This window comes from Carcharodon carcharias, chromosome 3 (assembly GCF_017639515.1).
Source record: "Carcharodon carcharias isolate sCarCar2 chromosome 3, sCarCar2.pri, whole genome shotgun sequence".
NCBI lineage: Eukaryota > Metazoa > Chordata > Chondrichthyes > Lamniformes > Lamnidae > Carcharodon > Carcharodon carcharias.
This window is the reverse complement of record NC_054469.1, coordinates 179,391,160-179,419,141: the sequence shown is the minus strand read 5'-3', so window position 1 is coordinate 179,419,141 and position 27,982 is coordinate 179,391,160. Positions and strand designations below refer to the sequence as shown.

Here is a 27,982-nt window from a genome sequence, read left to right as displayed (position 1 = left end):
CCGGTTCTGGGGGAGGTGGGACCGGTACAAACTGGACGGGTTACACCTGGGCAGGATCTGGACTGATGTCCTAGGAGGAATATTTGCTAGAGTGGTGGGGGAGGGTTTAAACTAAAATGGCAGGAGGATGGGAACATTTGCAAGGAGTCAGAGGAGGGGGAATCAAGGACAAGAACAAAAGACAGAAAGGGGAATAAGAAAAGTGATAGGCAGAGAAATCAAGGGCAAGAATCAAACAGAGCTTCAGTGAATAATAGTGGGAATGGGACAAGTAATTTTCAAAAGACAAGCATTAAGGCTTTGTGCCTTAACGCGAGGAGCATTCGCAATAAAGTGGATGAATTAACCACGCAAATAGATGTAAACAGGTATGATATAGTCAGGATTATGGAGACTTGGCTGCAGGGTGACCAGGGATGGGAACTGAACATCCAGGGGTATTCAGTATTTAGGAAGGACAGGTGGTGGAGTTGCATTGCTGGTTAAAGAAGAAATTAATGCAATAGTGAGGAAAGTGTGGAATCTGTACGTGTAGTGTTGAGAAACACTAAGGGGCAAAAAATGTTAGTTGTATATAGACCCCCAAATTGAAGTGGTGATGTTGGGAATAGCATTAAACAGGAAATTAGAGACGCATGTAATAAAGGAACATCTGCAATTATGGGTGACTTTAATCCGCACATAGATTAGGCAAATCAAATTAGTAACCATACCATAGAGGAGGAATTCCTGGAGTATATACAGGATAGTTTTCTAGGCCAATACGTTGAGGAACCAACTTGAGAAAAGGCTATCCTTGACTGGGTATTGTGCAATGAGAAAGGAATAATTGGCAATCTAGTTGTGCAAGACCACTTGGGGATGAGCGACCATAATATGATAGAATTCTTCACAAGCTGGAGAGTGACGTAGTTGATTCTGAGACTAGGGTCCTGAATCTTAATAAAGGAAACTACGATGGTATGAGGTACGAGTTGGCTATGATGGATTGGGAAACGTTACTTAAAGGGATGACAGTGGATAGGCAATGGCAAACATTCAAAGAGCGCATGGGTGAACTGCAACAATTGTTTATTCCTGTCTGGCGCAAAAGTAAAACAGGAAAGGTGGCCAAACCATGGCTTACAAGGGAACTTAGAGATAGTATTAGATCCAAGGAAGAGGCATACAAATTGACCAGTAAAAAAATCAGACTTGAGGATTGGGAACACTTTAGAATTCAGCAAAGGAGGACCATGGGATTGATTAAGAAGGGGAAAATCGAGTACGAGGTTAAGCTTTCGGGGAACATAAAAACTGATTGCAAAAGCTTCTATAGGTATGTGAAGAGAAAAAGATGGGTGAAGACAAATGGAGGTCCCTTACAGTCAGAAACAGGGGAATTTGTAATGGGGAACAAAGAAATGGCTGACCAACTAAATACATATTTTGATTCTATCTTCACAAAGGAGGACACAAATAACATATCAGAAATGTTGGGGAATACAAGGTTTAGTGAGAGGAAGGAATTAAAAGAAATCAGTTTTAGTAGGGAAATGGTGTTGGGGAAATTGATGAGATTGAAGGCCGATAAATCCCCAGGGCCTGTTAATCCACATCCCAGGGTACTTAAGGAAGTGGCCCTAGAAATAGTGGATGCATTGGTGTGGTCATCTTCCGAGGTTATATAGACTCTGGAACAGTTCCTACAGATTGGAGGGTAGCTAATGTAACCCCACTATTTAAAAAGGGAGGTAGAGAGAAAACAGGGAATTAAAAACCAATCAGCCTGACGTTGATTGTGGGGAAAATTCTAAGGACATTATAAAAGATTTAATAGCTGAGCATGTTGAAAACAGTGGCTGAATCGCACAGTCAAGCATGGATTTACGAAAGGGAAATCATGCTTGACAAATCTATTGAAATTTTTTGAGGATGTAACTAGTAGAGTTGATGGGGGGAAGCCAATGGATGTGGTTTATTTGGACTTTCAGGTGACTTTCGACAAAGTCCCACATAAGAGATTAGCGTGTAAAATTAAAGCGCATGGGATTGGGAGTGGTGTACTGAGATGGATAGAAAACTAGTTCGCAGACAGGAAAAAAAGAATAAGGATAAGTGGGCCTTTTCCCGAATGGCAGGCAGTGACTAGCAGGGTACCGCAGGGATCAGTGCTGGGACCCCAGTTATTCACAATATATATTAGTGATTTAGATGAGGGAACTAAACGTAATATCTCCAAACTTACAGGTGACACAAAGCTGGGTGGGAGGGTGAGCAGTGAGGAGGATGTAGAGATGCTTCAGTGTGATTTGGACAAGCTGAGTGAGTGGGCAAATGCATGGCAGATGCAGTATAATGTGGATAAATATGAGGTTATCCACTTTGGTAGCAAAAACAGGAAGGCAGCTTATTATCTGAATGGCTATAAATTGAGAGAGGGGAATGTGCTACAAGACCTGGGTGTCCTCGTACACCAGTCGCTGAAGGTAAGCCTGCAGGTGCAGCAGGTGGTATAGAAGGCAAGTGGTATGTTGGCCTTCATAGCGAGGGGATTCAAGTACAGGAGCAGAGATGTTTTGCTGCAATTATATAGGGCCTTGGTGAGACCACACCTGGAATATTGTGTGCAGTTTTGGTCTCCATATCTAAGGAACGATGTTCTTGGTATAGAGGGAGTGCAGCGAAGGTTTACCAGACTGATTCCTGGGATAGCGGGACTGACATATGAGGAGAGATTGAGTTGGTTAAGATTATATTCGCTGGAGTTCAGAAGAATAAGGTGGGATCTCATAGAAACCTATAAAATTCTAACAGGACTAGACAGAGTGGATGCAGGGAGCAAGTTCCCAATGGTGGGGGAGTCCAGAACCAGGGGTCATAGTCTGAGGATACGGGGTAGACCATTTAGGGCTGAGATGAGGAGAAATTTCTTCACCCAGAGTGTGGTGAGCCTGTGGAACTTGCTACCACAGAAGGTAGTTGAGGCCAAAACATTGTATGTTTTCAAGAAGGAGTTAGATATAGCTCTTGGGGTGAAAGGGAGTAAAGGATATGGGGAGAAAGCAGGTGCAGGCTATTGAGTTGGATGATCAGCCATGAACATAAGAAATGACGCAGCAGGCTCGAAGGGCCGAATGGCCTACTCCTGCTCCTAGTTTCTATGTTTAATTCCTCTTGTAATAAAGGATAACATTCCATTAGCCTTCTTAATTACTTGCTGTACCTGCATACTAACTTCTTTTGATTCATGCACTAGAAGATCTAAATCCTTCTGCACCTCGGAATTCTGCAGCCATTCTCCATTTAAGTAACACTCTGCTTTTTTATTCTTCTTGCCAAAGTGAACAATTTCACATTTTCCGACATTATATTCCATCTGCCAGATTTTTGCCTTATCACTCAACCTATCTATATCCGTCTGCAACCTCCTTATGTCCTCTTCACTACATGTTTTCCTACCTATATTTGTGTCATCTGCAAACTTAGCTACCATGTCTTCACTCCCCTCATCTAAGTCATTGATATAAATTGTAAAAGGTTGAGGCCCAGCACAGACCCCTGTGGGACTCCACTCATCACATCCTGCCAATCAGAAAAAAGACCCATTTTTGCATACTCTCTGCTTTCTGCCAGCCAGCCAATCTTCTACCCATGATAATTTGTTGCCCCCCTACACCATGAGCTTCTATTTTCAGCAATAACCTTTGATATAGCACTTTATCAAATGCTTTCTGGAAATCCAAATACAGGCTTCCCTTTATTCACAGCGCATGTTACTCCGTGAAAGAACTCCAATAAATTGGTTAAACATGATTTCCCCTTCACAAAAGCATGCTGACTCCTCCCGATTACCTTGACTTCTCTAAGTGCCCACCAAAACCTCCTTAATGATCCGACTCTAACACCTTCTCCACAACAGACATCAAGCTAACTGGCCTATAGTTTCCTGTTGTCTGTCTCTCTCCCTTATTGAATAGAGGGGTTATATTTACCACTTTTCAATCTACTGGAACCTTTCCAGAATCTAGGGACTTTTGGAAAATTAACATTAATGCATCAAATACCTCATCAGCCACCTCTTTTAAGACCCTAGGATGAAGTCCATTAGGACCTGGAGACTTGTCAGATTGCTGCTTCATCAGTTTGCTCAGTACTGCTTCTCTTGTGATTGTAATTTCACAATTTTCCCCCTTCCACTTCCTGATTTGCAGCTATTACCGGAATGTTTTTTGTATCCTCTATAGTGAACACAGAAGCAAAATATTTGTTCATTTCAACTGCCATTTTCTTATTATCTACTATTAACTCCCCACTGTCACTCTCTAGAGGAGCAACACTCACTTTACTTACTCTTTTCCTTTTTAAATACCTATAGAAACTCTTGCTGTTTGATTTTTACATTTCTAGATAGCTTCCTCTCGTATTCTAATTTCTTTCTCCTGATTAAGGAGAAATTAAGCATTCTCTGCCTTTTTAAAAATATTCTGATCAATCATCTGACCTGCCACTCATCTTTGCACAGTTATATGCTTTTTCCTTAAGCCTGATGTTTTCCTTACCCTCTTTAGTTAACCACGGATGGTGGGTCCACCTCTTAGAATTTTTATTTCTAGTAGGAATATACTTATTCTGAGTATTCTGAAATGTCTGCCATTGCTTCTCTATTGATTATCCCCTAGCCTAGTATCCCAGTTCACTTCAGTTAGCTCAGCTTTCATCCCCACATGATTGCCCTTATTTAAGTTTAAAATACTAGCCTTAGACCCACTCAGCCCTCCTTCAACTAGATGTAAAATTCAATCATATTGTGGTCGCTGCTACCTAGGGGTGCCTTTACTCTGAGGTCATTAATTAATTCTGTCACATTACACAATACCAAGTCTAACATAACCTGCTCTCTGTTTGGTTCCAGAACATGCTGCTCTAAAGAACTATCTCAAAAGCATTCTATAAACTCCTCATCCAGTCTACTTTTTAAAAATGTATTCATTCATGGGATGTGGGTGTCGCTAGCTAGGCCAACATTTGTTGCCCATCCCTAATTGCCCTTGAGAAGGTGGTGATGAACTTGATGGTTCTTGAACCACTGCAGTCCATGTGGTGTAGGTACACCAATGATGCATAGAGAGGGAGTTCCAGGATTTTGACCCAGCAACAGTGAAAGAACGGTGATATAGTTCCACATCAGGATGGTGAGTGGCTTGGAGGGGAATTTCCAGGTGGTGGTGTTCCCATCTGTCTGCTGCCCTTGTCCTCCACGGTAGAGGTCATGGGTTTGGAAGGTGCTGTCAAAGGAGCCTTGGTGATTTCCTGCAGTGCATCTTGTAGATGGTACACACAGCTGCCACAGTACGTCGGTGGTGGAGAGAGTGAATGTTTGTGGATGTGGTACTAATTGAGTGTTGTGGGAGCTGCACTCATCCAGGTAAGTGGGGAGTATTCCATCACACTCCTGACTTGTGACTTGTAGACGGTGGACAGGCTTTGGTGAGTCAGGAGGTGAGTTACTTGCCACAGGATTCCTAGCCTCTGACTTGCTCTTGTAGCCACAGTATTTATATTACTAGCCCAGTTCAGTTTCTGGTCAATGTTGATAGTGGGGGATTCAGCAATGATAATGCTATTGAATGTTGATGGTTAGATTCTCTCTTGTTGGAGATGGTCATTGCCTGGCACTTGTGTGCGCGAACATTACTTGCCACTTGTCAGCCCAAGTCTAGATGTTGTTCAGGTCTTGCTGCATTTGGATGTGAACTGCTTCAGTATCTGAGGAGCCGTGAATGGTGCTGAACATTGTGCAATCATCAGCAAATATCTCCACTTCTGATCTTATGATAGAAGGAAGCTCATTGATGAAGCAGCTAAAAATGGTTGGGCCGAGGACACTACCCTGAGGAACTCCTGCAGTGATGTCCTGGAGCTGAGATGACAGACCTCCAACAACCACAACCATCTTCCTTTGTGCTAGACATGACTCTAACCAGCAGAGAGTTTTCCCCTTGATTCCCATTGACACCAGTTTTGCTTGGGTTCCTTGATGCCACACTCGGTCAAATGTCTCGGTCAGCTAGAGTATTGCGCGCAGTTCTGGAATCCACATTATAGGAAGGATGTGATTGCATTAGAGAGAATGCAGAGGAGATTTACCAAGATGTTGCCTGGGCTGGAGAGTTTTAGTTATGAGGAGAAATTAAATAGACTGGGTTATTTTCCCTGGAGCTGAGGAGATTGAGGGGGGACATGACTGAGGTGTATAAAATTACGAGCGGCGTAAATAGGGTAGACAGGAAGGAACTTTTCCCCTTGGTGGAGGGACCAATAACCAGGGGGCATAGATTTAAGGTAAGAGGCAGGAGGTTTAGAGGGGACGTGAGGAATAATTTTTTCATCCAGGGGGTGGTGGAAATCTGGAACTCACTGCCTGAAAGGGTGGTAGAGGCAGAAACCCTCATAACATTTAAGAAGTATTTGGATGTGCACTTGCGATGCTATGGCATACAGCGCTATGAGCCTAGTACTGGAAAATGAGATTAGAATAGTTAGGTACTTGTTTGACCGGTGCAGACTCAATGGGCCGAAGGGCCTTTTTCTGTCCTGTAGACCTCTATGACTCTATGATTCAATGACTCTATAAATGCTGTCTTGATGTCATTGGTAGTCACTCTCATCTCACCTCTGGAGTTCAGCTCTTTTGGCCATGTTTGAACCAAGGCAGTAATGAGGTCAGGAGCAGAGTGGCCCTGGCAGAACCCAAATGCTTGATAGCACTGTTGATGATCCCTTCTATCACTTTACTGATGATTGAGAGTAGACTGATGGGGTGGCAATTGGCCGGATTGGATCTGTCCTGCTTTTTGTGTACAGGACATATCTGGGTAATTTTCCACATTGCCAGGTAGATGCCAGTGTTGTAGCTGTACTGGGACAGCTTGGCTAGGGGCGCAGCAAGTTCTGGAGCACAAATCTTCAATACTATTGCCGGAATATTGTGAGGGCCCTTAGCTTCTGCAGTGCCCAGTGCCTTCAGCTGTTTCTTGATGTCACGTGGAATGAATTGAATGGGCTGAAGACTGACATTTGTGATGCTGGAGACCTGGAGACCAGAGGAGGCCAAGGTGGGTAATCCACTCAGCACTTCTGGCTTCTTCAGATTGTTGTGAATGCTTCAACCTTATCTTTTGCTATTGCCAGTCTGGTTTTTCCAGTTTAAATGTAGATTAGTATCACCCATGATTATTGCTGTCCCTTTATCACAAGCACCCAATATTTTTTCTTGCATACATTATGGTTACTGTTCTGAGGCCTGTTGACCACTTCCACTAGTGACTTCTTTCCCCTACTATTCCTCATTTCCACCCAAACCAATTCTACATCCTGATCTCCTGAACCAAGGCCATCTTTAACTACTGCACCAATGCCATCCTTGATCAACAGTGCCACCTTTCCCTAGCTTCCAATTCTTCATGAGTATCATGTACCCCTCAATATTCAGGACCCAATTCTTGTCATCTTGCAGCCAGGTCTCTGTAATGACTATCAGATCATATTTATTTACTTCAATGTATGCCAGCAATTCATTTACTTTGTCATGAATGCTATACACATTCAGATACCAGAGCCTTTTTTTTTGTCTTTTTGTAATCTTTGTAACACCTAGTCTTGGCCATTGGTGTATTCTTACGTTTTATCTCTCTGGCCCTTCCTCTTATTCTATGACCCTCATTTCCCATATTACTGCTATGCTTTCCTGCTTTAAATCTATCCCTTGATTTGCCATATCTACCCAAACGTGATCCCACACTCCCCTTGTTTAGTTTAAAGCCGTCTCTATTTCACTACACGTGTGCCAGCAAGGTGCAGGTGTAGACCGACCCAACAGTACAGCCCCCACTTTCCCTACTACCAAAGCCAGTGTCCCAACAAACTGGAACCCACTTCTCCCACACCAAACTTTGAGCCACACATTCATCTCTCTAATCTTATGCCAATTTGCTCAGGTAATAATCCAGACATTATTACCTTTGAGGTTCTGCTTCTTAATTTTGTACCTAGCTTCTCATACTGACTATACAGAACCTCTTTCCTTGTCCTGCCTATGACATTGGTACCCATATGGACCACAATGACTGGATCCTCTCCCTCCCACTGCAAGTTCCTCTCCAGTCCTGAGCAAATGTCCTGAACTTTGGCCTTGGGTAGGCAACACAACCTTCTGGACTCTCACTCTTTGCTGCAGAGGACAGTGTCAATCACCCTCACTACCACTACATTCCTGTTTGCTCCCCCCACTTGAACAGCTTCTTGTACCATGGTGCCATGGCCAGCCTGCTCCATCCACCTTGCAGACTTCACTTTTGTCCACACAGGTTGTGAGCACTTCAAAACTGTTTGACAATTGCAAAGTCTGAGGCTCCTCCATTACTGTCTGCTGGGTCCCATTACCTGCCACACTGATGGTCACATCCTCCTGTCCCTCACTGCTGACCAAAACAGATGATCCCAATCTAAGAGGCATGACCATCTTCTGGAACAAAATATCCAGGTGTTGTTCCCTTTCCCTTTTGTTGCGCAGTATCTGAAGTTTGGCTTCCAGATCAATAATCCTAATCCAGAATTCCCCAGCTGCTTATACATTCTGCAGACACGTTTACCATGGATCGCCTTGGCAACTAAAAGTACCCACATTCCACAGCTGCAACAACACCTGCCCTGCCATTGTTATTTATGTTATGTAGTTAATTTAATTACTCACTTAATTAACTTAGAATAATTCCTATGTATGCCACACCTCTTTGCCCCACGCACCAAATTTTGACATGAACCTAATTCACTACTGAGTCAATCTCCGTCTCACTCCAGCGTAATTGTCTGTCTCCTTGTGCACCCCTTACGTGGGGTTTGAAAAGCCTGCCTCTTTTATAAACCCTCTAATGAGTCACTAGCCAGTTTAGTTTCCTGCTACAGTAATTAACATCATTTGAACCAACTGCTTTCAGGTGATTGACAGATAACTGCCTTTAGTTCTCTGTTTAACAACTTGCTTGAAGGTTAGTACTATGTCAGATCTTGGTTCTTAATTGAGAGTTAAAACCTGAAAAGGACTTACCAGAACTTACCAGGTGAACCTAATTCACTACTCAGTGTTCATCTCACTCTGGCGTAGTCGCCTGTCTCCTCACATGCCCCTTATTGGCCAATCTAAATTAGACAAGGTTTTGGTATTTGAGAGGAGACCCCCAAACTTCTATTTTATTTATTTACTTGCTCTCAGGTTGTAGGCAATGCTGATGAGGCTGTATTTTCTGCCCATTCCTCATTACCTTGAATAAGTGATAGACTTTCAATTAAGGAAGACAAAATAGCCATAAAATTAGCCAGGAAATTTCTGGCATAAAAAAAGGGGCTGTAGTTTTCAGAAGGTAGCATTTCCTACCCCACTACCAGAAGACTCAGCAGGGAATGCATCCATAATGAAGCTTGGTTGAGAGCCCAGATTCACATAAAAGGGTTAACTTTGTTGACACAGGTGCAGAGAAGTGAAAACTTTGCTGGTTGACAGGTTTATGATATTATAATAAGTTATTGTTTCTGTTATCTCTTTTATCAATGGTTCAATGTTTATTTGCACAAGATAAAGAGATGTCAACTTCTTATAGCTTTCCTTATTGTTATTTAAAGATCTGGTTGATTGATGCTTTTATAGGGTTGTAGCAATAGCAGGTTTTTTCTAGAAAATTATGAAGGATTTTTAAGCAGTTCTACCCATGCCATTGTTACAATTGGTTCTATAAAAGGTGTATACTGGGTAAGTTGACATGTAAGTACCATGAGTTGGTATGGAGGGAGGCCATGGGGTTTAGGTGGGGGCATGAGTGGCATGAAGAGTATGAGGGGCCATTGGGGTGGTTGGGGGACAAGGGTTGGCATGGAAAGTATGAGGGGTTATCAGAATGGGTGGGATGGCATGAGTTGGCATGGAGTTGGTATGGGTAAGCCCTTTTGACCTTACCTTTCAAAAGGTTCCTGAATTTAATAATTAATAGCCCGCGACTCCTCTGATGGGCCATGAACCATGAGTCATGGGGAAGCTAGTCCAACTCCTCAAACTGTGGGAAGCAAGGAGATCACTAGGCACAGAATGGAGCCAGCTAGGTCAGCAGTGCAGGTGCGGACTCATTACTCCCACCATTATCCTATGCCAACAAAAATTGCGGGTGTTGGGAATGTGGGAGGGACTTCTGGAATTGGGGCCCACCCAGCATTATTAAATATCTCTCAGGTCCTCATGGCTCATTGAAAATCCGGCCCTTAGAATCTGAGGATAGCTTGTACTTCCAGTCTCAGACACTGCCGCCACTGGTGCTGCTGATACTACAGAGCTATTGGCCAGTCAGATTGACAGGCAATTCTCTGAGGCAGAATTTCTGCCTGAATGAGGTGAAAGTCCCATCTCCAGCCAATAATACTCCTTGGGGTGTGTGATGACTGTGCAACTGCTGTGATTGGTGGGGACGCATTCCCCATTGACTCTTCGGGTGGCAGGGTGGGAAACCTTGCCATCCGGACAATCCTGACCACTGATTCTATCTCAATACTGTCCCTTTGATACTGATACCTGACATTTTCCAGCCGTTTTAACATTCAGCTTCATGAAAGTCAGCTGTGGAAGATACAACTGTTGAAATGAAATGAAAGCTTTAGAAAAACACAATTGCCATCATAAAGGAGGATTCCATGATCTGGCACTTCCACCAGGAAGCAAACCTTATAGGGGGCACATTTGCACAAATTACATGCCCCTGATTCCTTAAAATGTACTCCCTCTGAGGGCCATTCCCCACTGGGAGATCCAGATTGTGGGATTGCCTTTAGGATTGTGGGATTGCCATTATAGGTTTTAATAAGCTTTTTAATATTTAGCAAGCTACATTAATGGTTCCACGAAAGTGAAAGCTTTTGTTCCAAGATGCTTCATACAGAAACTGAAGTGGCTATTTCAAAGCCTAGAAATAGTTTCTACCAATATTTGTGGATGAAAGCTCAAAAAGCTGACTTTCCAGCATTGGTATTGCCAGTGGAGAGCCTCAACTACCAATAGCACATATCAGAAATTCAGGTGAAGCTGTATTTAATTCTTCTACCATTGATTCACTCTGTCCTGCACTTAGCTTTGCTGTCATTTTCAATTTCCATAATAACTTTTATAACACAAATTAATAAAATCATCTGCTGTGTTAACCAATGTCAGTTAACATATATAATATTTTTTAATACAAGGTCAGTTAGAGTTAGAGGAAGAGGTTTCAGAAACTCACTCCACAAGATTATGCACCAACAATATAATGGTTGACATGGAGAAACAGAATGAGAAATGTGGATATAGCAATTTATAATGAAAAATGTTGACAGAAACTCATGATCAGAGCTCCAGGCAAAAGGAATAATGAACGTGATTTCTAAATTCAATACAATTTGATATACAGCCAGAGCTGCATTTGCCAGAGGTAAAAGTGGTCCTGGCCTTTACAATTTCCTTTCACTGACACCAAGATACAGGTTACCGAACTCTCAGCATTAACCCCAGCCCAATGTCACCTCAGCCACCACTGGTCTGAACCTTTCTCATAGCTCATTTGCCCTTTTGAGCCAGAGGCTAATTCAAATTGCTTGTGCTGATCCATCAATCACAACAGCTGTACTAGTAGAGCATGAGGAATCAGAATTGATAAATTTATCCTGCAGCTGGTATCAAGCTATGCCATAAGTCTTTCCTAAATGAAGCAGATGATATTTAGCCAGAGTCATTGCAATTCTCATAGGTCCTAACATCAAGTAGCTCAGGAGAAGGTGGCAGAAGCTGTGGTGTTGTCATGGATCAGTTAATAAAACTGGGAAATGGGAGGAACAAATGCAACCAGAGCATCAAGAGTAGGGTGGGGGTGGTTGGTTGTCAAGCAGTGTACTCTAATGTTTCATCTAACTAATGAAGCACAATTTGAAACCCTAATCATGGGAATTAATAACTGAGGGCAACTGAAAGCTTTGCTACCAAAAGGTTAACTCATTTGTTGTGTGATTTTCACACTAATTTGCCTAAAGAAACTTCCAGACATTGGGCATTTTTGATTATTTTAAAAGCTCCTAATTTATACTCCAATAAAATGACAGCTGAGAGCACCATTGGGAAATTAAGAGACTGTACTAATAATTTTCCAACACTTATTCTCAGCAGGCGATGCTCTGTGCTGGAGGCTGTGCATTCAAAATATCAGTTTTAGTTTTTTAAAGATTAACTCCATTTAAGGTAAATTGCCAAGATTTCTTATGCTCTGAGATAAACATACTAATATTTCAAATAATTAGTACAACATTATTCCGCTTGCCCGTCAGGAAATCATATCAAGTTATCACAAACAACTGACCAGTGAAAATGTTTCTGGGCACTGAATCATCTGAATGCAGTGAATACTGAAAACAATGGTGAGCTGGGACTTCATACAGGTAAAACAGTTTGCCAGATTTTCTTTCCATTAATCTGAATGAAAAGAAAATGCAATGGGTTACTTTACAGGTGTGTGCTCTCATCCAATTTTCTGTGTCCAGGCGATTCAGTGCCCCTGCATGCCAACCCAGGAAAATCTCTCCTGTTATTTTCCATCCACATCTGGAGTATGACAGTGGAAAATTTACCTTAAATATAAATAATTCCAACCGAGTGCTAAATAAAGCAGTTTGTTGAACAACATCAACCCTCAAATTGCTGTAACCTGACACTTACAACTGAACTCACTCATCCAATCTCTGCATCCTCCACCTTTTAAAAAGATATTTTTTAATCTTATAGACAACAAAATTTCCTAAACCCTCCACTGCTCAGACTATTATTCTCCTCTGCGGGCTTCAGGGCCCCACTATCAGCCTCAAATCAGGGTCAGAAGCCTGCACTGTATTGGGAACAGTCACTCACCTGTCATCTTCCTTGAATTGATCAATCAATGGCCCGAGGGAAGAGCTGCCATCCTGCTGGGCTCTCGAAGCTGGAGGGTCAACAGGAGGCCCTCCAGCTTGGAATCAGTAGCAAGATGTCATTCCAGATAAGTGAGGGACAGACACCACAAGATGGAAATGCCCTCTCTCTAACTTTTTTTCCAGGCCACCACAGTGAGGAGAATCCCAAAAACTGCTAGTGAAGCAGGCAGACAGGGAGGGTCCTGTAAAAGCTTACTCGGAAAGCTGGCTCTCCATTCTGTCACTGGGAAGCCACCTCCAGGCTGCTAAACTGTTTACACTGCCTGTGGGGACCTGGAGACCAACTGGAAAATTCCAGTCAGCCTCTGACAATGGGACTTAAGTGGCCATTAACTATCTGAATTGGCTACCACCCATCCCGCCTTCAGGAAAATGGTCCAGTCCTGGGATGGAGCTGGGGTACCAGCATGCTGAGTGGCAATGCAAAATTCCATGCCTCCCACCTCCCTGGTCTGTCCATTTGTGGCCTATCACTCTCCTGAATTTTCCACTGCTAAGGCTATGGCTGGGACTTTTCAAAAATGGAAAGGGTCCCACCACCAAGGCTTAAAAGTGTCGGTGGCATGGGGGGAGGGGGGTGGGGGTTGGTGGTCGGGGCCTTGGCAGGTTGCAGGACCCAGGGCCACATTGCAGCAGAGGTAGCTAATTAAGTGGCTGCTGTGGGGCTGCAGTTCCTATTAAGGACGGAAGCCAGCCTCCAAGAGCTGTTGGCCCAATCAGAGGGCCAGCACCTAAACAGCCTCAGCAGTGCCACCGCTAGCGTGGTCACTTCTGGCATTGTATCAGGTGGAAGAGGGCGTATGAATCGCTGGTGCTCTCAGTCCTAGGTAACTTAAGTCTGGGGGCACCGGAGCCAGTCAGGCAGACCCCATGAGGGGTGGGAGCATCACTGAGAGAGTGCAGTGCCAATGCTGCAGGAGCAGCCATTGCCTCCAGGGAGCACATTCATGGATCAAAGAGTGCTCAGAAAGGATCTCCTCCCTGGAGCTCACTCAGAGGTTGCCAAGATTCACTAGATGGTCTACCATGGGGCAAAGATCACCACTCCAACCTTCTGCTGCTAGTAAAATGCCAGTGGAGGCGTAGAAGCCCTTAACTGGCAACTTAAGTGGCTTAATTGGGCTCTGAATATGCAGGCCATGTAAATAGATAATTGATAGATGGATAATTGGTTTACTGAAAAATCCTCATGATGATAGGAGCCAAATAGAGATGACTATACAAATAACCACAATTCATAACATAGTTATAAAAAATCATTAAAATAAAATGAAGTATGAAATAATAAAAGGATTGCACAAATATGAGAATGTCATTATACAAAAAATTACAATATATTGCAAAATGCAGGACTCCTTAATTTACAGAATAAAAATGAAAGTTCTACTGCACTCCGTATTTTGAATTCAAGTCCATAATGTTAATAGTATGTTAATTATACTGCTAAGATACACAGGTGAAGGGTATTGTTAAATTAAGTACTTTGGTCCAGGTCGAGTGGGATGCCTGAGGTGACAGGGCGAAGGGCGGTGCGTCCGCAAAGCGTTGAAACAGTCGCTGACTAAACTCACCAAGAAGTCGGCTAAGAAGCGGAGAAAATCTCGCAAGCAAAGCTTTCATGTACAGGGTGCTGACTCAGGTCCACCCTTCCACCAGGACCTTGCCCAAAGCTATGACTGTTATCAATTCCTTCGTTGTTGACATTTTTGAGCGCATCGCCTCTGAGGCTTTGCAGTTCATTCACTACAACAAGCACCATACCATCTCAACCAAGGAGATCCAGAACGCCATCCCATGCTGCTAGGGGAACTGGCTAAATACGCCATCTCCGAAGGTACCAAGGCAGTCACCAAATACACCAACTCTGTTTAGGCCGATCATTCTAAAGATTATAAATATAGCTGGGACACTGGGTGTGTGAGAAGAAAATGAACAAAGTCAATAAAAACTCTCAGTAAAGAAAAGCTCTGTGCCTTAGTTTTGACATCACCAACTCGCTTGGGTTCCACTAACACATAGATTACATGTTGTCAGGTTGAGTTCATTAAATTCTCAATCATTTACATGCTATGAGTTTTATAAAGTAGGGGACTCGGCTGTCTCATAGCCTATTCATTCTATATCTTATTTATCAGGAGGGGTGTGCACATTTCCTGCACATGACAGTGCTGCCGACTGAGTCATTGCTGATATATAGGTAGTTAGGGCAAAAAACTTTAAAAATTATATTCACATTTATACCTATATATGGCTGGAATATAAAAGGGAGAAAGCTTTACTATAGGTATAGAAAGCCCTATTCAGACCACACCTGGACTACTGCATACAATTCTGGGCACTGCACCTTGGAAAGAATATTTTGGCCTTGGAAAGAGTGCAGCAGAGATTTGCCAGAATGTTACCAGGGCTCCAAAGGTCACATATGAGGAGATATTACATAAACAAGGCTTTTATTCCCTGGAATATAGAAGGCCATGGGTGGTTTACTTGAGCTTTTAGGATTCTCAGAGGAATTAATAGGGTAGATATGGAGTAAATTTGTCCACAGGTGAAGGAGTCATAAGGGGACATAGTCTTAAAATTAGAGCCAGGCCATTCAGGGGAGAAGTTATGGAACATTACCCCACACAGAGGATGAAAGAAGTATGAAGCCTCATCGTGCAAAAAGTAGCAGATTAATAATTTTGGATCCAAGATCAATAGATTTTTGTGAGCCAATGCTATAAAAGGATATGGAGCCAAGGCAGGTGAATGCAAGTAAGATACAGACCGGCCCATAATTTAACTTATTGGCAGAATAGGCTCGATGGGCTGAATGGCCTACCCTGTCGTATTTTCACTTATGCCAGGAGTAGATTTGGCAATGTCCTCTTGCTGAATACTATGTTCCAGCATGAAACAATTAAAATTTTGGCTGGACTGGCTTTCTTCCATATCTAATTTTCACAGGGTGAGGTATCATCATGCATAATATGAATTTTGGTTTACTGTAACTTATTTCTTTGAGGGATCTTCTTTGTGATCATTCCAGATTATTTGGGTTTGGGAAACAGCACTCACTCCTTTCCTCCAGCTCTTCCATGAGAATTTAATATTAAAAGTACATGTAAAGTACCTGGAGGAAAGAGTGTATATATATACAGACCATCACTATAATTTTACAGTAAATTTCATGGATTAGAATTACTGTACTCCCATTTTACCTTAAATTCTACATCACGAAGATTTTAATAACGTCAGATGGCAATAATTACTTACATTGATACAGCACTTCAATGTTGTAAGACATTCCAAGGTGCTTCACATCCAGGAAAACAGATAGCAAGCACTATTTGGAGAAGAGCTAATGAAGGTGACTGACAATGTAGACAAATATGCAGGTTTTGGGGAAGTTTTTGGATATTCGGAAAGAAATGGCAAGACAAAAGGATTTAAGGATGTAGGCCCAGGGCCGAGGGCCAAGGCAGCAAAGGAAGCTCGAGTCAGAAAAGCGGAGGGCTGTTGAGAGAGTGCATCCATGAGGTGATTTGTTAAAATTTGATGAGGACAAGGTTAATAGGGGAGAGGGAGTCAGCACAGGCCAAAACATGGGCGGCAGAATTTTGAGTGATTTAGTGCTTTATATAGAATGGAACTTAGGAAGTGGGTGACCAGGTAACTGGAGAGGTCAAACCTAGATGTGACAATGGCATAATTGTGGGTTTTAGCAAGCTGAAAAATAGTTAAGGTGGGGTGGGAAATGTTGTAGATCTGGAAATCAACAGATTAGGTGACAAAATATGGGGCTTGAAAATCAGTGCAACATCAAAGGATGGAATCTTCTACACATAAAACGTTCAGGCATCAGGACACTTTTGAGTCCCTGCCCTGCTTGAGTCACCAGTGTTTCCCAAGAGGGAAGATCTGGCAGGAGGCCTGCCTCTACATTAGTCATCCAGTTGAGGATGGTGGGCCTTCAGGTTGAACCTGACAAGATGTGACATTGGTTCTCTCTTTCATGGGAATCTTCCTGGCCCCTTGGAGGCAGTTGTGGACAAACTGATTATATGCCAACATATCATGCAATAGCCAGTATTAACTTACATTGACTAGTCAAACACACTGAATTGGCACCGTTTTTTTATTCTTTAAAGGGATGTGGGCATCACTGGCAAGGCCAGAATTTGTTACCCATCCCTAATTACCCTTGAACTGAGTGGTTTGCTGGACCATTTCAGAAGGCAGTTAAGAGTCAACCACATTGCTGTAGGTCTGGAGTCACATGTAGGCCAGACCAAGTTAGGATGGTAGATTTCCTTTCCTGAAGGAACCAGATGAACCAGATGTGTTTTTACAACAATCGATGAGGGCTTAGATGGTGTGGATTTCTTGAAATGTGTACAGGAGAACTTCTTAGGTCGATATTTACAGGGTCCAACAAGGGATGGTGCAGTGCTGGACCTAATTCTGCGGAATGAAGATGGACAGGTGGCTGAGGTGCTGGTGGGGGACCGTTTTAGTGATAGCAACCATAACATGGTACAACTTAAGCTTATCATGGACAAAGAAATTGACAAGTTGCAAAAAAATGTCTTGGATTGGGGGAGAGTGGATTTTAGTAAAATAAGGCAGGATCTGGCCAAGATAGACTGGGAACAGCTACCTGTGGGGAAATCTACAGAAGAGCAGTAGGGGATGTTCAAAAAGGAAATGGGGAGGGCACAGGCTCAACATATTCCCTCTAGGGTGATAGGAAAGAGTAACAAGCCCAGAGAACCAAGGATGACCAGAGATATTCAGGATATGATGAGAAGGAAAAGAGAGGCTTTTAGCAGGTGCAATGGGACTAAATCAGTGGAGGCATTAGTGGAGTACAGAAAGTGCAGGGTGGAGCTTAAGAAAGCAATTAGGAGAGCAAAGAGGGGATATGAGAAAGCTCTGGCTGGTAAAAATAGAGAAAATCCCAAGATATTCTATAAGTATATGAATGGGAAGAGGATAGCCAGGGAAAGAATAGGGCTCATTAGGGACCAAGGGGGCAATCTATGGGTGGAGCCAGAGGACATCGGTAGAGTGTTGAAGAAATACTTCACACAAGAGAATGTGGATGAAGGCATGGAACTTGGGAAGAGAGACTGCGAGGTTCCTGAGCAAATTGATATAGGGAGTGACAAGGTATTGAACGTGTTGGCAAGTTAAAAGTGGACAAATCTCCAGATCCGGATGATTTGTGTCCCAAGCTGCTGAGGGAGGCAAGCGAGGAGATCGCAGGGGCTCTGACCCAAATTTTTAATTCCTCTCTGTCCACTGGGGAGGTGCCAGAGGACTGGAAAACAGCTAATGTGGTTCCGCTATTTAAGAAGGGTTGTAGAAATAAGCCAGGCAACTAAAGACCAGTGAGTCTCACGTCAGTGATAGCGAAACTATTGGAGAAAATTCTGAAGGAGAGAATCTATCTATACTTGGAGAGGCAAAGTTTGATCAGGGACAGTCAGCATGGCTTTGTCAGAGGGAGGTCATGCCTAACAAATTTGACTGAATTTTTTGAGGAGATGACCAGGTGTGTAGATGAAGGTAGTGCAGTTGATGTAGTTTATATGGATTTCAGCAAAGCCTTTGACAAGGTCCCACGTGGGAGACTTATAAAGAAGGCAAATGCACATGGGATACAGGGTAATTTGATAAGGTGGATTCAATATTGGCTTAGTTGTAGGAGACAAAGGGTGATGACAGAAGGCTGCTTTAGTGACTGGAAGCCAATGTCCAGTGGCATACCATAGGGATCTGTGCTGGGTCCCCTATTTTTCGTCATTTATATAAACAACATGGATGACTATGTGGGGGTAGGATTAGTCAGTTAGTGGATGACACAAAGATTGGCCGGGTGGTTAATTGTAAGGTTGAGTGTATTGGACTACAGGAAGATATAGACGGGGTGGTCAAATGGGCAGATAAGTGGCAGATGGAATTTAACCCTGAAAAGTGTGAGGTGATGCACTTTGGAAGGAGTAATTTGACAAGGAAGCATTTAGTGAACGGCATGACTCTAGGAAGTTCTGAGGAACAAAGATCTCTGAAGGCCGAGGGGCATGTTGGTGGGGTGGTGAAAAAGGCATATGGGACACTTGCCTTTATCAATCGAGGCATCGATTACAGAAGTAGGGAAGTCATGTTGGAGTTGTAGAGAACCTTGGTGAGGCCACAGCTGGAGTACTACGTGCAGTTCTGGTCACCACATTATAGGAAGGATGTGATTGTACTGGAAGGGGTGCAGAGGTGATTCACCAGGATGTTGCCTGGAATAAAACATTTAAGTTATGAAGAGAGGTTGGATAGACTTGGGTTGATTTCGTTGGAGCAGACAAGACTGAGGGCGACCCGATCGAGGTGTACAAGATTATGAGGGGCATCGACAGGGTGGATAGGGAGCAGCTGTTCCCGTAGGATGAAGGGTCAGTCACGAGGGGACACAAGTTCAAGGTGAGGGGCAGGAGGTTTAGGGGGATGTGAGGAAAATTTTTTTTACCCAGAGGGTGGTGACGGTCTGGAATGCACTGCCTGGGAGTGTAATGGAGGTGGGTTGCCTCACATCCTTTAAAAAGTACCTGGATGAGCACTTGGCACGTCATAACATTCAAGGCTATGGGCCAAGTGCTGGTAAATGGGATTAGGTAGGTAGGTCAGGTGTTTCTCACATGCCAACATTGCCACATTGAGAGATTATTAAGAAATCCAGTGAAATGGACTCTTATCTAATTTCCTGACCCCTGCACAGCAATTCTGCACCAGCACAACCTGATCCAGTGGCTGGAACATTATATACTTCACAATATATTTCAGTCACATAGGCTGGTCTTTGAAAATTGTTTGCCATTTTTTTTCCTGGTCCAGTTGCTGCTCTTATTGATCTGAATCTGATTCCTGTCAGTGAAGTAACCAACGTTGTTCTTGCTGGTATGACAAATGTTGTGATTTCAACAATTGGCCCGCGATCGGCTCCACACCGCAATTTCACGCAGGCGGGCCAAATAAGGGCCTGTCCTGCATGGATTGCAAGCGGTCGCGCTGAGCACTACATGCGCGGGCTGGGGGTGGAGGGAAAGCCAGGTCCAGCATATGCACACGAAAGAGTGCTTCAATCTCCCTGGGGCACGGAGCTGCCTTAGGAAGATTGAAATGCTTATTAAAAAAATAAATAAATACATTAAAAATTTAATGAAACATGTCCCTTCAAGTGACTGTGTTACATGAGATGGGATATGCTTTTACTTTTCAAAGAAAGTTTTTACTTAAGTTGTAATAGCTTTAGGAAATCTCTTCCCACTCATGGATGAGGTTTCCTTAAAAACGAAAAGGCTGCTTGGCTTTTTCACCTGCCCGCCAACCATAAGGTTGGACGGGCAGCATAAAATTCAGCTTTATTACCTTGTTAAAGGCCTCACTGGGCCTTTCAATTATTGGCGGGTGCGCAGCCGACTCCAGGGCACACCCGATATGAAATATCGTGCGAGTTTGCGAAGATGTTGGGACGCATGCTGAATGTAAAATTCTGCCCCATAAGAATGTAGGAAATAGGTTAACGGTTAAAGGTTAAATTGAGACAGAAAAAGGAGATACATGACTTTTCGGGGATCATTTCATGTGTGCTGTGCTATAGCACTTGTTTCCTCTCCCAGGAAACTGTGGTTGGGCAGGTGGCAGTGCTTGGGTGGCTGAAAACAGAAAATCGGAAGAGGAAATCGAGGGAAGGAGGATGGGGTTGGAAGTAGGAGGCTCGTGATCACACCATCAGCAGCTTGCACATCATGCAAGATAGCAGAATAAGAGTGAACTGGGAGTTAAGAAGGAACATAAAGCAGGAAAGTGCCAACACCCTCAATGTTCTCAGCGATGTTGAATGGTATGAGTTCCGTCACAGCTGGCACCACGATGCAGAGAAGATCTCTGTAGGTTTCAGGAGGTGTAGGCCTCTGAAAACTCGGTGCTGGTCCCTTTTATTGAGTATTAGCTAGGTGGCACAATGCCAATAGTTGTATAGCACTGTGTTCGTGCTGTGCTGCTAGAGTGTGTTGCTAGACGAGTGATGGGGGTGTGGTGCACAGAGCAGAATGAGAGACTGGTGATGTGGTGGGTAGGAGTTTCATGTGGAAGTGTATTTACTGAAGTTGACTATCTGTTTGAAATCATCAAGCCTCTTCTGATACCACTGCAGATTCTGGGATTTGATGTTTTTGCGACTCCCTTCTGAGGATGGTCTTTGAGGGTCTCCTGGCCAGTGTATCTCCTCCTGCCCATCTGCACCCTATTCATCAGTCTGGGTCCTTCTGCCTGCCCTGATGTTCAGTTTCCAAGAACTTGCATTGCAGCAACCTTTTTTTGCAATTTCCCTTTAAGTCAGAACCTGCTTTCCAGAAACAGCTGGTACCTGTACCACATGGCCTGCAACAACACTCCCAGGGCCTCCTGCTGTGTGCAGAGCTCACAGCACCATTGAGAAGCAGAGAACAACATTGGACACCTACTGGTGCCATAATTATTCACATGAGGTGGATAGATGAATTATGTACCATGTACTTGTCAATTTGAATTGGAGCAAGCTGATCATGAATCATAGTTTCCACACACAAAGTCAAGGTTACATTTTTCTAGCCCTAAACAGTATAGCACTTGTTCAGTATTTCACATCAGTATAAGTCTAGGTTATATGCTGAAGTCTTTGGTGTAGAGCTTGAACACAATCTTCTGATTCAGAAGCTAGTGTGCTACCTCTAAGCCAAAACTGACATTTGAGTTGAAGCCATTAAATGTATTTATAAACAGATTATCTAAAACTACACACCATCAGACACTTTATCCAATAACGGTACAAACTCAGTTGATAATTAAAAAAAAAATTAAAATTATCATTCCAAAGAATTGGTTCCCCGGCCATGTCTGCTCCCTTTCTCGCAATTGTGCTCTCATCCCTTCCCCTCCCTCTTGACCTGAAATGTTGGCCTCGATTTTCATGGAGTCAGGCTGAGTCAGAAGGCATTTAAAAATGACAGGCTGGACCCAATTCTGGAATGCCCTCCTCATTCCTGTTTCCAACTAATTTTGCTAGCGTGGGATAAGGGTGCAGGTAGCAAGCTTGCACACAGCACTCCCACTCTTGCCAACTCCAATGTGGGTGTGGGCATTTCAAACACCACCCCTTCCACTGCCTCCTCTCCCCACCCTCCTTAGCCCCGGCAATCTTGATGGAATCAGGCCCCTTCTGTTAGTAGACATGGTTTACAGCACCTCAAAGGAGTTTTGGATCATGGGCGAGCCCTAAAACCGAGTCAGCAGCCAAAAAAAAGCAGCCATTCAACATCCCCTCCCTTTGAAATACATTACCCTTACCTTCTCACAAAGCTGTCAATCAATCATAGCCATTCATAGTATCAATGACAAAGCTTTTATCCACTTCACATCTCCTAATCTTGGGTAAATAAACCACTATCAGAGCAAGGAGGACGCTTGCCACGGAGTCCTAGAGTAAAGAGAGGGAGAGATAGAGAAATATAAAGGGGTGGAGAAAGAGGGAGAGGCTGTAAGAGACAGTGGTGAAGCCAGTGCAAGCTAACAGAGGTGGAAAAGTGAAAGTAAAAAGCTAAAGGAGAAACAACATTAAGAGGGAAAAAAAATTCCAAAATCCACATTCCACATCAGCAGTTAGTCATTAGTCAGTCAGTTGGTCAATCCATGGTGTAATGAAGGGTAAATGAACACATAGGCCCAAAGAAAGATCAGGTTATTACAAGGTAATAAAGATTTCAATCAAAGGAAGATTGCACTGCCCTGCAAGATGTGTCAACATTACCTGCTGAGCTAAATGCTCCAGTCTTGGAGCTCAGCCAATCATTCATGATGAGGCCATCAGGCAACTCTATCCACAGAAGCAGTTAGAACAGATGGCCAAACAGGTGGCCACATATCTTTTTTTCTTAGGTGACCTTATTATGAATCCTTGGCTCAGATCCAGGAACAACTAATGCACTTAGCTCAGCAGGCATTAGTTGACACAGCTTACATGGGAGTGCAAGATTTGTTTGGTTGACATATTTATTAACTTATATTTCTTTAATGTGAGTTTTTAATATCTGATTTGCTTGTTTACACAAGATTAAGTGGTGTAAAGTGGATAAAGGCTTTTTGTCTTGATATGATGAATAGCTGTGGTTGATTGACACTTATGAAGTTCTAAGCTGAACACTATTTTCATAGTACATTTTCAAAACCTCTTTGCTTGTTGTTTCAAAGACTTGCCAGACTGCCCAATGGCTCATTGGTTCTGTAAATAGTGGATACTGGGAGAGTAGGTGTGGGGACATGAAGAGGAATGGGTGATATAAGGGAATATGGAAGAGGCATGGAAGATATGGGGGTGGGTGGGGGAGATTGAGGGGAATGAGGTCCTGACAGTCATGATTACAGCTGGGCCAACATCCCAGTGAATGGAGGTAGATTTCTAGCCTGGCCATCCACCTACATCCTACCACCTACCGAGGTTGCTACCTCGGCCCTGCCTTTGGAGGCAGTGGCCCGGGATCCAATTCACACCCACCTCCCTGGAACAAAACTAAGGCAGGCTGCGGCCCCTTTAATGGAGATGGGTTTGCAGAGTCAGAAACTTTCCCAACTCATGCTTCCCATCTCTTTCACAAAAATTCAGCCCATTAACTGTTTCTCCATAGATGCTGCCTGATCTGCTGAGTATTTCCAGCATTTTCTGTTTTTATTATGTAGGATTTAAACACATGGATTAATAAAACCCATTGCTTGTTTACAGTAAAAAGGAAATAAATGTTTAATATTCCACTCCCAGTCTTTGATAATTCTTAAATACTTACAGATGCTTAACTAAAGCTGCCAGTTATTTTAATGTTGCAACTCAGTTTCTCCAGGTGTTAGTTATGCACACTTACCACAGCATGGTTCAGCCATAAAGGAATGAATTCATCAAGGTCTTCAGGGTATACCAAAGCTCTGTCATACGTGAACAAAAGCCAAAAGGATGTGACAACGAACTGAAAAAGGTCACATGAAAATTAAGAAATCAGGATGGGAGTTATAATACTTATTAATATAAATTCAAATAAGCCAGAGGCCATTGATTTGAAATGTATTTAAATATTCAATTGGACTTTTAGAAATGAAAAGTAAGAAGTAGTAGAAAAGAAAGAAGAAGTAAAAATTCTAAGCTGAAAATATGCATACATTACATTGAATTGTGTGTTGTTTCTGACAGATGTGGGAAATACTAATGGCAAAGAGTTCTTCCACTATCCTGGCCAACATTCCTCTTCCAACAAATACCAACCAAAAGCAAACCACCTGGCTATTCAATGATTTATTGTTTATCCCACAATAAGCAACAACAGTCCCTGCACTTCAAAAGTAATTCATTAGCGGAGAAATATTTTGAGATGTTAAGAAATTGTAATAATCTGCCACATAAAGACAATTTCCTTCTGTTGCCTGTGATCCTGTTGTGTGTGTTTCTTAAGTTGAACCCACAATGTTGGATTTTGGTGTCAAGAATTGGATATCAGGATTTGGGAAAAATAATTTCTGGCAGAACCTATAAGTGACTCTGAAAATGTAATTTCTGTCAGGGCTAAAGGTGAGTTGCTACTGGTGAGCGAAAACAGTGGTAAATTTGAGTGGCAGAATTTAGGGTGTAGAGAAAGCCTGATCCTATTTCTTATGTTTTTCTCATGCCCTTACACTAGTTCAGTATTAAAAGCAATCCCACTATCTCCACGGGCAAACTGATTTTGTAGGTTTCCAGTTTCTGCAATGTGATGCAGAGATAAGCTGACATCAGGAAGAAGGTCTGAAAATCACTGGCCAAGCACTTAGCATGGAATTAACAACAAGCTGTGAAACACAGCAATTGCAGCACAAACATCAATTGTAAATTTAGTCTCTGGTAGATATTCAACAGTAAATAAAATTAATTCAAGAAACAAATCAAAATCCACCAAACAAAACAAGAACAAAAAAATTAAAAATTGACTGTGCCAAAATTTATCATCAGTAAAATAGGACATTGTTTCTTCTCACTTAGACATCTCACCTAGTATATGACAACATTGTGATAGAAACTAATGTAAAAATGCTGATGATTTCTTACAGGGGTCATGTCATGCAGAGTTGAAAGTTACAAAGAAGCTTAAAAAATGCAACAATATAAAGAGACGCCATAAGGGATACTGATCCTGTTAAAGCTACAGCAATTAATCTTCCACATGTTACACGTATAAATCTCTTCACACAATTAGTTGTTGGGAAAGTTGTTCATGCAAGAGCACAGGAGTCTCTAATTAGTTGCCAAATACCTATCAGCTGGCATGAGGCTAAGCCAACCAATAAGCCACAATTATCACAGATTAGTACCTTAAGAAATGAATTTCTTCACTCATGTAGAAATGCTAATCAGAAAATTCATGGGCTTTAACATTTATTAATAAATAAACCTGGAATAAAAAGCTAGTCTCAGTAATGACGGACATTAAACTACTGGAATGTCGTAAAAACCCATCTAGCTCACGAATGTCCTAGAGGGAAAGGAAATCTGATGACCCTACCTGGTTTGGCCTACAAGTGCCTCCAGACCCCTAGCAATGAGTTGACCCTTAACTGCCCTTTGAAGTGGCATAGCAAACCATTCAGTTCTACAAACCACTATAAAAAAACAGAAAACTCAACAGGTCTGGCAGCATCTGTGGAGCAAGAAACAGAGTTAACGTTTTGAGTCCATAAGACTCTTCTTCAGGGTTAAAGGAAATAGAAATATGATGGATTTTATACTGTTTAAGAGGGGGTGGAGCAGGCGGAATGAAATAGAAAATCAGGGATAGGTGACAGCTAAAGACAATTTGACAAGGATGTCATGGACACCAAGACAAAGCGAGTGTTAATGGTAGTGGTAAAGGTGCTGAGAGTGGCATAAATGTAAGATAGCAGATGGTGTTCATAGCAGAACAAGGGAACAAAGCAAAACATAAAACCAAGTGACAGATGACCCTGTGGGGGGAGGGTGGTATTGGGGAAAAGAATACAAAATTGAACAAATCATGAAATATTATATATTATATATATGAATCAATAAATATATATATTTTTAAATTGGATTAGGAAAGGAGTAAAAAGGGAGGAGAGAGTTTATGGTCTGAAGTTGTTGAACTCAATGTTAAGTCTGGAGGGCTGTAAATTGCCTAATCGGAAGATGAGGTGCTGTTCCTCCAGTTTGGGTTGGGCTTCACTGGAACATTGCAGCAAGACAAGGGCAGACACATGGGCAAGAGATCAGGGTGGTGTGTTGAAATGGCAAGGGACAGGAAGGTCTGGGTCACGCTTGCAGACAGACTGAAGGTGTTGTGGGTGATGGAGGAATGGACCAGGGTGTCACAGAGGGAATGGTCCTTACAGAATGCTGATAGGGGTGGGGGGATAAGGGGAAGATGTGTTTGGTGGTGGCATCATGCTGGAGTTGGCAGAAATGGCAGAGGATGATCCTTTGAATGTGGAGGCTGGTGGCGTAAAAACTGAGGACAAGGAGGACCCTATCATGGTTCTGGGAGGGAGGGGAATGAGTGAGGGCAGAGGTGCAGGAGATGGGTTGGACACAGTTGAGGGCTCTGTCAACCACAGTGGTGGGGTGGGGGGGGGGGGGGGGGGGGGGGGCGTGGGGGGGGGGGGGGGGGGTGGCGGGGGCAGGTGGAAACCACAGTTAAGGGAAAAGGAAGAAGTAAAGCCCAATGCAAACTGGAGGAATACCTCATCCTCTAATTAGGCACTTTACAGCCTGCTGGACCTAACATTAAGTTCAACAACTTCAGACCATGAACTCTCTCCTCCCTCTTGACTCCTTTTTTAATCCAATTTTTATTTATTTATTTTTTATGTTTAATGATTTGTTCATTTTTTTTATCCTTTTCCCAAAACCCCCTCCCCTCACAGGGCCATCGGCCATTGTTTTTATGTTTTGCTTTCACAGAGTGCTGACCCTAGTTCTGCTATTAACACCTCCTGCTATCTTACCTTTATGCCACTATCAACACCTTCTTTACCCTTCACCACTACCATCAACACTCCCTTTGTTTTGTGTCCATGACATGTTTGTCATTGTCTCCTTAGTTGTCACCTAGCCCTGACCTTCCACCTGCTCCACCCCCCTTAAACGGTATAAAATCCATCACATTTCTACTTCTCTTTAGCTCTGAAGAAGAGTCATACAGACTTGAAACATTAACTCTGTTTCTCTCTCCACAGGTGCTGCCAGGCCTGCTGGGTTTTTCCAGCATTTTCTGTTTTAATTTCAGATTTCCAGCATCTGCAGTATTTTGCTTTTATCACTATAAAAAAAAGGTTGAAAAAGAGTAAAACTGGACAGATCACCCAGCATCAACCAAAGTAACTGAAATGACAAAGGCATACCCCGCCCATTCAAAATGGCACAGTCTTCCTCACTAATATTAGAGGACTTGTGCAAAAATTCAGAGAGCTGTCCCACAGGCTAGGCAAGCAATAACCTGTCATAGTCTTACTTAACCAATCATACCTTACAAACAATGTCTAGATTCTTCCATTACCATCCCTAGGTAAGTCCTTTCTCATTGGTAGGACAGATCCACCAGATGTGGCAGCACAATGACATACAGTTGGCAGAGAGTGGCCCTGTGTCTCCTCAACATTGACTCTGGACCCCATGAAGTCTTATGGTCAAACATGGGCAACAAAACTCCTGCTGATTACCACCTACCATCCTCTCTCAGTTGATGAATCAGTACCTGTCCATGTTGAACACCACTTGGAAGAAACACACAGGGTAGAATGAGCATAGAATGTAATATCCATCACCAAGAATGGCTTAGATTACCACTCCAGACTGAGCTGGCTGAGTCCTGAAAGAATAGTTACCAGACTGTTACCTTTGGCAGGTGATGAGAAAATCAAAAGAGAA

General features: G+C 42.9%; 1 protein-coding gene across 1 annotated transcript in view; it reads right to left on the bottom strand.

The window, feature by feature from the left end:
- The window catches only part of LOC121276438 (androgen-dependent TFPI-regulating protein-like), a 148,766-nt gene that overhangs the window by 70,450 nt on the left and 50,334 nt on the right, over nucleotides 1–27,982 (bottom strand). Inside the window, exon 3 of the mRNA XM_041184844.1 lies at nucleotides 23,940–24,041. Coding sequence (XP_041040778.1) covers nucleotides 23,940–24,041 — 102 coding nt within the window. The remainder of the gene's footprint in view (nucleotides 1–23,939; nucleotides 24,042–27,982) is intronic.